This window comes from Typopeltis vanoorti, chromosome 5 (genome assembly GCF_054136105.1).
Source record: "Typopeltis vanoorti isolate ZY-2024b chromosome 5, IOZ_Tvanoo_1.0, whole genome shotgun sequence".
NCBI classification, from domain to species: domain Eukaryota; kingdom Metazoa; phylum Arthropoda; class Arachnida; order Uropygi; family Thelyphonidae; genus Typopeltis; species Typopeltis vanoorti.
Window position 1 is genome coordinate 18,357,884 of NC_143553.1, and position 14,896 is coordinate 18,372,779.

The 14,896-nt window shown below is 33.9% G+C and overlaps 1 protein-coding gene across 1 annotated transcript in view; it reads left to right on the forward strand.

The window, feature by feature from the left end:
* Ranbp16 (Ran-binding protein 16) overlaps positions 1–14,896 on the forward strand; it is a 1,020,902-nt gene that overhangs the window by 745,443 nt on the left and 260,563 nt on the right. The window contains exons 21-22 of the mRNA XM_090392964.1: positions 3,241–3,295; positions 11,279–11,438. Of these exons, the coding sequence (XP_090249090.1) occupies positions 3,241–3,295; positions 11,279–11,438 (215 nt within the window). The remainder of the gene's footprint in view (positions 1–3,240; positions 3,296–11,278; positions 11,439–14,896) is intronic.

A 14,896-nucleotide genomic window follows, 5' to 3' on the forward strand; every position in this document is an offset into this window, starting at 1 on the left:
ATCTACTAATTGTTCTAAGTAAAATTTATCCATTCATGATTGAGAGGACACTAAGAGAAACTTGGAGAAGAATGCAGTATATTCAGTCAAGTTAAATGTTGTCAGGATCAGATTTTCACTTTATTTCAAATAGCTGAGAAAGCTGTGAAACAGCTCTGTGTTTAAATATTGTATATATGAAAATGCATAAAACAAGGTGCCAAGAGCTGCTGCAAACACCGCAGTTATGTGGTGTAATCTAAAGATTATATATATCAATGCATAGCCTGCAAGTCAACAGTTTGTAATGACTGAGATATATAGGAAGTAAGTGGATGTAAAATCTGGTGTGAGACAAGTCTGTAGACTGTCTCCACTCTTATTCATCATCTTTATGGATCATGTTATGAAAAGAAATTAGTTTTAAGCCTGATGTTAAAATTAGATATACTAATATCAGTTATGTATTTTATGCAGATAACATTCTACTTCTAAATAAGTCCAATGCGAGTCTTCAGAATTCCTTGACTACACTGTGAATAAGTACTATAAGAAATTAAGTGTGAAAATCAGCAATAAAAGGGGGACAAGGCATGAAAAATGGGCAGGAATATGGAAAACATGACCTTGTCCCAAATGGATAATTTATAAAACAAATAAAATATCTGAACTCTAGGCAAATTTTAAGTAGCAAAACTAAAAATGGAAATAGACAATACGATAAAGCTGGTAGTAGGGAACCAGTTGAACAAAATTTAGATGGAACAGTATAAAAATTAGCTAAAACACTTAACTGGCAGTATTCAAGCCAGTTTTTACTTATAGATCTGACATTTGGGTTTGAAATAATGCATTTGATCAAAGATTATGAACAGCAGATATGTGAATTTTTAAGAAAAATTGAGGGAATCAAAAGATAGCATGAAAGGCAGAATCTTATTCAAAATGAAGATATTGGGATTTAACCTGGGATTTTTAGTTTTCAGGAATTGTCATGTAGAGTTGTTTTTGGGTAATGTAGTCACTTAAATAGAATGAGAGGAGGATATGTTTGCAGACTGGGTGTTTAATGCCAGGATGGTAGAAGCTCCCAGAGAATAACCATGATCTAGATGGATTCAAGCAGTTAGAAGTACCTTTAGAACACTAAAGTATAAGATCTTACAACTTTGGAGTCCTGACAGATAATAGTCTAATTTGGAGGGAAATTATCAATTAAAGGTTTATAACATGAAATATTCACACATTGCTTTTATAACTCATCATAATATAGTATCATATAATCCATTGATAGTATGTGTTAGGGATTTAGCGAAGACAATGAACTTTTTTTTATAAAATCATGTTTTGTGCCATTACTATGTTCTAGTCAGAAGTTCACCAAATGATGCTGTAAATATATGGGAAATCTAGGATAAACAGTGGATAAGAATTATTTTGGAAATAATGAAAACAATGTTATTATCTAGTTTAAAAATATTAATAATAAGCAAAATAACAGTAACAGCTGTTTAAAAATTACATATATTAGTATCTAAATTTCTTAAATAAAAATTTATCATTATTTAAACATGCTACTTGTTATGTTGATGTGTGCTATATTGTATGTTGCCTTGTGTTAATAATGTACCTTATAATATTTATAAGAATAATAATTCATTGACAGGTACAGTGTACTCTTAATTATCTAATAAACCAATCAAACATCCCGTGACTGCTGAATGTGTTAGCATGTCAAATGACTCTTACCTTTCAAATATCAGATCAACATTGATTTTCCATTCAGATAACTGAGGAACAACTGTGTTTGTGTCATCTCATCTTCCTTTTATCCTATTTTACCTTACGGTGTCGATGGTTTATTAATTATCGGACCTCAAACCATTCACAGGATAAGGTGGTCAGGCCTATGCCCATTTGTATCCTATGTCCATAGTGTTGAGTTCTCAAGGCCGGTTTGCCTGCTTTGCAGGATGAAAAACCTCAGGATAAACTGGGGAAAAAACCCTACTGTCCACATCCAAGACTGGCTAACTTGGCTATGGCTGAGGAAAATCCTTCAACTCCTCACGTCTCCGACAGGAATCGAACCAAGGACACTCCTTCCCCAGTCATATGGTTGCTAAGCACATAGCCACTAGGCTAACCACACGGACATGCATGCGTGCATGTGTGTGTGTGTGTGTGTATATACAGGGTGTTCGGGATAAATTTGACAGTTTCGTAAGGAAAAAGAAAATCTTCTTTGTATCTATTAAATTTAATGAATTGACAAAAAAACATTACAGGCAGAGTTAATTACAATACTATCAACAAGATTTACTCAAAATAACCACCATTAGTATCGATCACAGCTTCAATTCTGCTTCGGAACCTCGAACAAGCTGATGCTACAGTCTCCCTGGGAAGGGCCGCAAAAACTGTTTTAATTTTATCCATTAACTGGGCTTTTGTATTACTGGAAGTGCGATTGGTGTCTTTTTCAACTGCGCCCCATACAAAATAATCCATGGGGTTAAGGTCTGGGGAGTTTGGAGGCCAAACATTTGGACTGGTGAAGTCGTAGAAATTTTCAGACAACCATTTTTGACTTTTCCCAGAGGTGTGGCAAGGGGCCGAATCCTGCTGCCATACATACGGCCTACCATTGGCTACCCTTGTTATCCAGGGCTTGACTACAGTTAGCAACTCCACGAACAAAGCCCGAATTCCAATGCCAGGGTTCTTCAACACCTGTTCCTGCAGATTTGCGAGGAATTCTGCTGTACGAACGCAATCAGATCGTCTGCTAGGGATCTTTCTTCTTGCTACATCCTCGTAGTCACCATTGCAAGTCTCTAGTTCATGCCTGATTGTTTTTACTGTATTCAGGGAGCATTGGGCAGCAGTCGTAATATCCTTATTTTGATGGCGGGCACGAATCATCATGATACAAGTTATTCTCTTCCATGATTCAGGTGGGTTCCAGCTATCCATCCTTTCTGACATCTTGTATATGAATGAAGAAGGGTCCAAACTTTTAAATGAAGAGAAGTGTGTGTTAATACATGTAACTTACGGAAAAATATAATTAATTATAAATATGTCAAATTTATCCCGAACACCCTGTACATACACACACACACACGGTTTCTGTTATTCTGTTGCCAGATGTATATTAAAAGGAGTTTCTGTGTATTTTATCTTCTAATAAGATATTAAACTGTGCTTTTTTTTTAATATTCATTTGTATAAAATGTCTTATAAAATATATAATTGCAGGTACTAGAATATTAACATTAGGAGAAGTTCCAAAAGACCAGGTGTATCCTCTTAAATATCCTTTTTTTTTATTTTTTCTACTGCTTTATTAAAATAATTAATTTACATTAATATTGCTTCCAAGCCTCCATGGTATCTGAATACCATCTTGGTAGGTCAAGCACTCACAGTTTAAGTTTTGTACCTTCCTTGAATTCATTCAGTGTTGCAGCATTCATTCACCACCTGTAGAATGGCAGTCCATTCTACTCGTTCACCACCTGCAAAGTAAAAAATCTCTTTTTCACTCCTTTGCTCAGATAACCTTTGTACAGTTTCCAGGGATGACCTCTCATTCTTGCATCACCCATTATTATTATTATTATTCCTCTTTCCCAGATTCCATCAGGAGTCTGTAAATGTTTTCCATCTGTTCCTTATCCTTGCTGTTGGTCTTAGTTCATCACAACTCTTCTTCTCACATTCTATTAAAGTCAATCCCCTCCATGTATTTTTAGGACAGCAACACTTTCTCTTTCCTTGTGGATTCCCTTCCAAGGCTGCGTGACAGATTTCTTTATGATCTTTCCTAAATAAATGTATGTTCAATCTGCCTAAAGTTTCATTTTCTGATTTCATAGTTGACTTTTTGTTGATTTGTTCTTTTACAGAGGTCTCCAGTAGTAATAATTTGTGACCGCCAAATTTGAGGCATGCTCCGCAGACATCGGTTTATGAATGTTTGTAGTTTTCTTTGTATTTCCTTTGAAACTAACCATATTTCACATCTATATAAAAGAACTGATTTAATACATGCATTAAATATTTTTAATTTTGTACCTGTGTGAACATTTTTCATTTTCCATACTCTACTAAGATTAGCATATGCACTTCTTGCCTTTTGAATCCTTATGTCAACATCTCTAGTTGCTCCTCCATCTGCAGATAAAACACTGCCGAGATATGTAAAATGTGAAACAGTTTCGATTTTTCAATTGCACTTGGTGCCTTGTTGTTCATATTGATTCTCATTTCTTTTGTTTTGTTTGTATTTATTTTAAAACCGACTGTCAGTGATTCTTCTTCTTGTAATGTGATTAGTTTATTCTGGATATCTGCATGTCTGTGAGAAATTAGACATACATCACCTGCATTGTCTAGATCACCCAAAACTTTATTTCTCATGATATTCACTTGGCATGTTTCATTGCTGTCTGCTCTAGAACCTCATCTAACACCAGTATAAATAATAAGGCAGATAGCTGACATCCTTGTCACAGGATGTCTGCTATATAAGAGTTGTCAGATATCCATCATGCAGCATCTGTCATTGGAATTAGTTATATCCTTCTTGTATGAGGTTTATTATCTTCTATGACATTCCTTTGTTTCTAAGTGCATTCCATACACAATCTCTAGCAATCGAATTGAAGTCTTTTTCATAATCCACAAGCAGCAAATATAAAGTTGAGTTAAATTCACCCAACTGTTCGATTATTATTCTTAAAGTGTTAATGTAATCTATACATATTGTATTTGGCCTAAAACCAGATTCCTCTCTTCTCTTGCCCTCATCTAAAATATTAAAGATTCTTGAAAGAATTATTTTGCTAATGACACGTAGCAGGTTTATGCCCTTCCAATTATTACAGTTTCTGAAATCTCCTTTCTTCATCAACCATTATCTAACAAATAATTCCCTTCTATATATTTGATAGTCTCCTCTCACTAAGTTGTATGTCTCAATTATATCATGCTTCCCCTATCCACCAATCTCTGAAGACCACATTCCCTTAATCTGTATTTATACCTAATATTCCAAGGTCCTTAGACAGACTTGATTATTTTTTGTTGTGTAGACTTGTGGGAATAAGATATTTTAAAAACCATTTCTTCCCGTATAAAACCACAAACAAAGATGTCAAATAGAAACTATATTTTTATTTAGACTAGTTTCATGGAATATTTTGTTTACCTTTATCAGAAAATAATATGAATAAACTAAAAAGTAGAAAACAAGTAATAACAGTTAACATTTCTTGCGAAATTTAAACAATGAAAATTATTCATTTGCTATTATGCTAGTTCTGTGAGAAGTTTTCAGTATTGAGACAATTATAATATTAACAATTATTACATAGATGTTTTTGATTACTCCACAACTGTTAAATATAATTGATAAACCATACAAGGCAACATACAAGTCCTATGGCAAGTATCACCCAAACTTCGGTTTCCTTTCCACCAATATTCTCAGATCACTTGCCTCCTCCACCTTTTGAAGCAAAGAGGTAGAGCATCCAGTATGATAAACCTCATTCCATGTTCTCTGGCCAAAACGCATAACTTTACACTTCTTGCCATAGTCTATAATAGAACTGTCAAGTAGATATCAGAAAGTATTCCTCTCATAAATTTTCCACTCTGCTTTCAGCTCTGTAAGTGAAACACATGTCCAATTTTTAAATTCTTTATGTAGTTTTTATAGGTTGCCTCTTTTTCAAGTTCCTGAATAAGTCTTTCAAGGTTTTTTTTTTTTCCATTGGGAAACCGTTAAATCCTGATTATGACTTAGCCAGATAAGTTGTTTCCTTCAAATAATTATGATGTTATCTCTTGGGCTGGGGAAAGAATTTATTCTTTGTCTTACTTGTGACTTGATCAATGTATGGTATCTTTACGAGTCTATAGTACCACATTTCAAATTCCAGAAGCAGAATTTTCGATATGGAATCATGCAATATAGCATAAAAGGCTTTCTGTAAGTTAATATAATTATGGTGCATTACTGTACTGTGGTCTTTGCATTTTTCTCCAATGATATGGATATAAATACCGTATTTGCCGGCGTATAAGACGCACTTTTTTTCTTTGCAAATAGATTTGAAAAACAGGGTGCATCTTATATGCTGATACTCGGTTTTTTATTACTTTCATTTCTGGAAATTTTCTCTGTTTCAAGTTATGCGATTTCTTTCTTGCTTCCTTGTGGGTGTGAGAGCATTCCAGTTACGTTAGTTATGTATTCCAGTTACCGGAATACATTCTAGTATTCCAGTTATGGATAGATAACATTTGGTCTGGGTGCTCTGGCAGACTGTTGAAGAAGCCTGCCCTGCTAGTGTGGGATCAATTTCATTCTCACAGAACAGAAGATGTTAAAAATAAACTCAAGGAATTGAAAACTCATTTAGCTGTAATTCCAGGAGGTCTAACTAGTCAGCTTCAATCTTTAGATGCCTGTATTAATAAACTTGCCATTTAAGGGATTTATGAAGGAGAAGTGGAACACTGATCCAGAAGACTGCTGGATGCAGTCTTCAGATTTTGAGGTTACGCCATCAGGAAGAGCATTTTGCAAGTTTGTGAGTGGGTCAAAGCTTCATGGGATGCTGTGCAAACTGAGACAGTGGTTTCATTTAAGAAGTGTGGCATTAGTGATGCACTGGATGGTGCAGAGGACAATTTGTTGTATGAGGACTCAGATTCTGATTTAGTAGAGGTTTCAAGTGTCTCTTCATTTAGCTCTGAAGATGCATTTCTGGGTTTTGATGAAGACGATTAAAAGGCGGGTACTCTTTCCTAGTTAGAATAGGTATTTGTTGAAATTAGACATACTTATTACTTTATATTTAAAATACTCTAAATTCATTATAATATTCAGTGATAAAGTTTTTTTTTTTTCCTAAAAATGTGTACAAAAAAGGGGGTGCGTCTTATACGCCGGCAAATATGGTACATGGTCAATTGTACCCCTGTTTTTTCTAAATCCAACCTGGAAGTCTGTAAAATTGGATTCCTTCAATACCTGAGAGTAAGATGTCTTAAATATATTGCTTTGATCGCTGACAAAGCTACTTATCCTAAAATTGAAGCACTGTTAGAGTAGGAATAACTATTTGCCAATCTTTTAGCCAGATTGTTACTGAGACAGTTCCCTCTAAATTTTGTAGATCCAAGCTGTCATCATTCTTAAATAGTTTACTTGAATAATCACACCCTGTTTTCAATATTTTTTTCATGATTAGTAATATTTATTCAGTCTTCATATTAGTTATCCAGCTCTTCAGATTATTCTCAATTTCTTTACATTTTTTGGGATAACCACTTTATTTTTTACAAGCTTTATCTCCTTTTAAATCTGGCTATTCAGATAATTGTACTGTTCATTGTTATTCCCTATGTGCCGAATTGGTAATAATCTTCTCTATTGATCACAGAGCTCTTGGGTAATCCAAGGTTTATTGATACTGCATTCTCTACTTCGGATATTTTGAGCTGCTTCAATGATTATCCTTGAAAACTTGGAAAGAAGCATCAGGAACAAGAGAATATTATACAAGATTTTGTGGCATGTTCCTGTGGGAGGTAGAGAGGGGAGAGTATGATTGCATGAAATATAGACAGTAGGATGAGGCCGGCGAGTTCAGTAATCAGTGCATCCAGTTTCATTACTGGAAATAGTCATGCAAGAGAAATGACTGTTTATTGGAAGAGAGTTGCAAGTTGCATTATCAAGAGGGAAGGAAGATGAGCATGAAGTGGCAATGGGCTTGAGATTAGGTTTTGTGACTGGAGATATGGAATATCTTAAGCATGATGTTTACTGTGATAATGATTTGCTAGTGAGATAGGATGCTTGGAGAGGGAGATAGAGGTCTTGAGAGAGGAAGTAGAAGATATGAAAAATTGATTTGCATGAAGGGATAGAGTAGAAAACTTGCACTAAGTCTCCTAATGTCTCCCTGCACTTTGTGTTTCTCTCAAATCATACTTGAAGGAAGATGAACAAGAAGTGTGAAAAAGTTATGGAAATAGAAAGAGAGAGAGAGAGAGAGAGTGTGGGTGAACTGAGAGAAGAGAGCGAAAGTCGAGATAGTACAAGAGCAAGGGATAGAACAATTAGAAGAAAGCAGATGATAAGTGAGAGAGCAAAGAGGAATATAAAGTTGGTGAAGTGCATAAGAGGGTAGTTGATATAGAGATACCAGACAGTGATTTATTCAGGAGTAGAGTCTAATAGAAGATCTGTGACTAGTGGCATGCCGCAGGGCTCGGTTCTTGGGCCACTGCTATTTAATTTGTACATGAACAATATAGGAAATAATATGAGAGGAACTATCCAGTTGTTTATCAATGATGCAAGATTGGGTAGAGCAGTAGCCAATAAAAATGATGAAAATACAAGGATGGTCTGAAAAGTTCTCGGCCTAACAATGAAAAAACAGATTTATAATTAAAAAATTATTTTTATTTTTCAACATAATCTCCCTTGAGACTAATACATTTATTCCAGCGATGCTCCAGCACCATTATCCCATCCCTGTGGTGATTCTAAGTAAGATTTGCAAAATACCCTTCTACAGCTGCAATCACCTCTTGATTTGAAGAAAAACGCTGCCCAGTGAGGAAGAATTTTAGATTTTGGGAAGTGATAGAAGTCAGAGGGAGCTAAATCTGGGGAATAGGGTGGATGTTCCAACAATTCATAGTGCAGATCCCTTAATTTCCCATTGTCAAAATACCTTTGTGGGCAGGTGCATTGTCCTGATGAAAGATGATTTATTTCTTTTGCAAACAGGGTCTTTTCTCATGAATTTTTTCGTCTAGTCTGGTTAAAAGATCAGAATAATATTCCCTGGTTATTATTTTTTCATTTTCAAGATAATTAATAAACAAGATGTCTTTAAGCATCCCAAAATACCGATGCCATGACCTTTCTGATGGAACCGACTTTGGCACTGAACAACCGGGAAAAAAACATGCCAATAGTGTTCCATTTGTGGTCGAGGCTGAGAAATTTCAGACCACTGTCGTATAAGGTTATGCATTTTTGGGGTGAAAAGATTGATGGAGTTGTACTCCAGAAAATTTATGAAGCAAGGGATTTTGGGCTGCTAGTGGATAAGGAGCTGAAGTTTAGAAGGCATATTGAAAAAAAGTGGGTGAAACAGCTCTTTCGATTACTTGGTTACTGAAGAATACCCTGATGAGTAGAGATAAGCAGGTTATTATTACCATTGTATAGGGACTTGGTGCCACTACATGAGATCCTATCTTGACTACTGTGCACAGATCTGATCAACTGGGTTTATTGTGGATGATGAGGAGGAGAGGATCTAGAGGTGAGTGACCAAGATGGTGGCAAGTCTGTGGAATATATCTTATGAGGATAGGTTGAAGATTTGTGGGCTACAGAAATTGGTTGACAGGCAAAAATGGGGTGTGTGATATTATTGAGACATTCAAATTACTGAAGAATTTTTATAAGATCAATATAGAGAAAACTTTCTGAACAGGTGTGGGAGTGGGAGAACTAGGGCCACCCTTGGGAACTCAGCAAAAGTGCAACTAGCAGGAGTGCAAGGCCATTATGTTTTAATTGGAGAGTGGTGAATGATTTGAATAGGTTGCCATAGTCTGTTGTTGGATGCCTTGACTATGAATGAGTTCAACGCAAAGTATGATAGATATTGCACAAATGTTTGATAGTGTATGGCATAATGTTTAGGGCCTTTCTTGATTAGTCTAATAAATCCATTGGGTTATCCATGTAATAATAATAAAATTAGCTGTGAAAAGAGCATTGGCTTATGGAGACAGACTATATTGCCAGTGTATTTAACCAGGTGAACACCATATGTACTCTCCATAGCCTGTGTGATCTTTAATTCTGTTGGGACATGGATATATGTGAATGCTTAGGTGGTAGATAAATCTCATCATGTGGTGTGCAAAAGGCATTCTGTTGCTTATCGAGGTCCTGAAATAGTTTGAAAATGTGTCTTGTTTGGTCTGTTCCCTTGCTTATCTAACTTTAAGCTAGCCATGGTATTAATGTGCTATAGATATAGTCTTCGTGGGTGGAGCTGTCATAAAAATATATTATTCCACTCTCTGAACTTTGAACATAATGACGTTAGAACTTCTCCATTCATAGTAGATCTTCTTATTTTTAGGATACTGAGGAAACTGTAAAGGTGGGATAGCGAGGCAGAATGTTTTTGTTAATAATTACATTGAATTGAAAAAATAAACCTCTATCGACTAGAGGGAGAGAGTGAGTTTAATGGAGACACTCAAGCAGTTCTGGTGATTTACCTGATAAATTTAGAATCAGTTTGTCACACATTCTTTTCTGCAAAATCTGAGTCTTTTAGAAATTTCCATAATAGAGTGATGGTGCTAATTTGGGGGGGGGGGGGGATAAGAAACAGATGTTTTGTGCAGTGAGTAAGCAGAATACATTTCTGATAGAAATAATTTCAGTAAAATTATGGAGACTATGACCGTGTTAGGAATAATTACTTCAATTTCCTGATGTTTCGACTTTCCTATTAAAGTCATCATCTGGAGTACACACACACATATATATAAACACACACACACACACATTTAAACACACACACACATATATATATATACACACACACACACACAAAGACAAGCTATATTACATTTCAAATAGTATGCCAAAGTGGCATTGATTTGATCAACTATCATTCTTTTATTTATTTATTTCACTAGAGAGAGAGATCAGGCCAGTAAAATAACGGTTGATCAAATCATTTTCACTTTGTGGCATACTGTTTGAAATATAATACAGCTTATTGCGTGTATGTCTGTGTACCTACTTCAGATGATGACATTAATATGAAGGTTGAAACATTGAGAAATTAAAGTAATTATTCCTAACATGGTTGTGATTTCCATAATTTTACTGAAATGATTGCTGGTCACCATGTAACACTAAATGAAAAGAGATGGTAAATGCAAGATTAGAGGGAGGCAGAAATGTATTTTGCTCACACATTACACGAAGTATGAATTACTAAATATAATGATAGCTAAAAATAGACCATATACATTGATTTTTGTGACATTCCATAGAAACTGGTAATTTTGCATTATGAAACGCAAAAGTTCATTTTCTTGGATAGTGTTATACTTTATTTCTAGTCATATTCAACATTTATTTTGGGGAAAAAATATGTTTATACATATATAGATACATACATACATATATATATATCATTGTTTTTCCTTAATTTATTTTTACATTAAAGGGAGTATCAATATGTTTTTCCATGCTGAAGTCAGCTCTCTGTGGTGGTTATGTAAATTTTGGTGTGTTTAGGTTATATGGAGATAGTGCCTTGGATGATGCCTTGAATACATTTGTAAAATTGCTCCTGTCAATACCACAAACAGATTTATTGGTAAGTATTGTAATATATGTTTTTCGTTTTTATATTATGGTAATGAGATTAATTTTTTTCATTTAAAAAATTAAATAGAACCAATTAAGTATTTTGTGGGGGGGGGAAGTAACACTCTTGAACTGTATAATAGACTTCCATGTTGTTGATTATATACAGTAGCAGTCTTGTTTGTTATTTTTCATTTACTGTCAGCTGTGCCATTTATGTCTCTGTAAAGAGATTGTATTTTATACTGAGTGTTAAGTAATTACACAAGAGTTCATTCCGATTGATGCAATGACTTTTAAGTCTTGGTAATTAGCTTACGGAATTAACAATGCATATAAAGTATATTGATTAAAGGCAACTTTAATGAATAACGTCTATATTTCGGCAACGTGATGTTGCCGAAATATAGAAGTTATTCATTAGAGTTGCCTTTAATAAATATACTTTATATATGCATTGTTAATTCCGTAAGCTAATTACCAGCTATGTATGACCAACGTATAAGCCTTGCTACTGGGACTTTTAAATCTATTTCTTTTAGAATCTAGAAAATTATTGACTAGAGTACCAAATTAAAAATATATACATTTAATGAAACTAAATCATTATATATATATTTATTTAAATAAAATTATATAAATAACTACAAAATTAATTGTATCCAAGTCCTTCAAAATAAGTCTTTGCTTTACAGATTTTTTTTTATCTAAAAAGATTAAAATCGTTCATTCTCTGACTCATTCTATTACTGGATTGTTTAACATATACTTAATCGCGCCTACCAGACTAAACATCTTGTTTTCACAACAAAATGTTCATCAGAGTCATTTTCCTTGTTAGGATCTTTTTTTTTTTATCTCCCTTATGTAGTAAATAATATTATTCCTCCTGTCTCACTGAAGTGTAAGTATTCTTACCTCTTGCAGTTTAATTTGATCAGAAATTACCAATTTTTGTGCCAGAGAAAGAAGTTTTTTCTACTATTTCTTAAACAATGTGTCTAAGTAGAGCTCTTTGTGTTAAGCCACTTTACAGTTTCAAATTTTACTAATTCCGTAACTAGTGCCTTTGGAAGAATGGGTACATTGCGCCCTTGGATTAGTCTCAACTCCTTCAGTTTAAAGAGTTGCAGTGCTACGATTCCTTTTCGGAATTTTCTGTTAATATTCTCCTGACTGTTGCATTTTCTTCAAAAACTTCCTAACAGCAAAATTCTCTGGTAGCTGTTCTCAGATTTTCATTCTCTCTCTCTAACAGAGAATGAAACTACGGAGCTGAATCCTACCTCTGTCAGCTGTCAATTACCCATCCATCTTCTCGGTAAGCATGTGCACTTCATGCTAAATACCAAGCGAGAAGTTATGTGATAATGGCTGGCAAGTTGTCTTTGTTAGCGTAATGAGAATGTCTCCACAAAGAACAAAAGTCATCTCAATACTTAGCAGATATGAATTACAATAAAGAAGACATAAATTATTACAAACATTTTATTTTGACAATAATACGAATAATGGGCACATTGCAAGTGCCGATTATATGTGTTATGAAAGTAAAAAATAATATAATACTAAAGGAGAAAAAATTGCAAACAGATTCATAATTGAAAATTATGGTTATTTTTACATCATTTTCATCTTTCTGTCAATTTTTTTTTAATTCTGAAAATTTATCTTATATTTAACAAAACTTACAATTCTTTTTATGCTTATGCCTAGATATGGAATAATAAGGTACTTGTTGATTATTATGTAATGATATGATTGATTATTTACAATTTCTGAATAGGTACTAGTTTCTGAATCATCTGATGCTAGAGATAATGGGAAATTTACATCTACCAATTCATTATATTTACAAATTTCATTTCTGTACTTTTCAAATATTTCAGTTAAATTACTTAATGTTCTAAATTTACAAAATCATCACTATCTGAATCCAGTTCTACAGGCTGCTATTCTTCATCTTCTCTAATTAGAGGTATTTTCATATTCTTCTCGTTTATGATACCGAAACCTGTGATACTCTGCCACTATTTCATCCATGTTAGATGCTTTTTTATTATCATCTCTCTTATGTTGTACATTATCCGAATTATGTGCCTTGGGGTTTCTGGAATTTCTTATGTTTTTCCTTGCTGTATATTTGAATTAAGTGGTTTGACACTAATCCCTTCCCTACTATCTGATTGTGAATGAGGTGCACAATTAGTATCAGGAAAACAACGCTCATTTTTCAAGATTTTACTCATATTGTCTCCTAACATAATTAAATTTCTACTCTTTAAAAAGTACCTTTTTAACCAATCAGAGTGGACATTTACAATTTTACTAGGATTTCTCCCATCTTGAATCCCTAAAATTCACAATAAGAAAATTGGTCTAAAATTCTATATGGACCTGATGCTTTCTTTCACAATTTTCCTGTCCCTTTTATACTAGAGTTATCATCTGTCAAAATTAAATCTCCTAGTGCAAATGACTTATACTTTCTAATACACTTTCTGAAACGATTAATATATTGTCTAGTTTTCTATGAACTTAATTTATTCATCTTACGAATAACATGAATTTCTGACTTCTGTTCATCTTGATTCAAATGGTTATTCCCGAATGATTTATTATCATCAGATCCCAGAGATCTAGATAAGTAATCTGCTACTACATTTCTGTTTCCTGGACCTATACTTATAAGCCATATCAATATTATATTCCTTCACTTCTAGTGCCCACCTAATTAATACATTGATAAAGGCCTAACAAGTATCTAAATTTTCTTAAAGGAAAAATTATCACTAGTTCTTTTTTTAATGACAAATTGTTCACTTCCTGACCTGTTAATTTCTTACATAAAAGTACTGGCTTAAAATCTCCTTTCTGTTCTAATACAGCAGCAATGCAGTCAGGAGATGCATCAGCAGAGAAAAAAAAATTTCACCAAATTTAGGCTAAATGAGAACTGGAGCTTTGGTTAATGTCAGTTTTAGGTTGTCAAATGCTTCTTGTTGAGCTTTACCCTCAATTGAATCTAACACCTTTCCTTTTATTGTCAAGTACACTATAGGTTTCAATAGCTGTGAACAATTAGAATTAAATTTTCTATACAAATTTAACATGCCAATGAGTCTACGAACTTGCTTTACTGTTCTTGGAGGTTTGGCTGATAAGATGCCTCTCACATTTGACTAAGTTGGCATAGTTCCTTTGTTGCTAATTTTATAACCTAAATTCTCAATCTTTTAAGAAAAATTGAACACTTTAATGATAGATTTGCATAATCTAATCTCTTTAAAACATTCCACAGGATTTTACAATGGCTATCTAGATCCTTGGAATAAATTAGAAGATCATCCTGAAAACAGATGACTCCATTTCCCAACATATCTGATAGGACAGAATTCATTAAAGACTGGAATGACATGGTAGAATTTCTTGCACCTTGTGATAATCTACATAACTGATATTTTTACC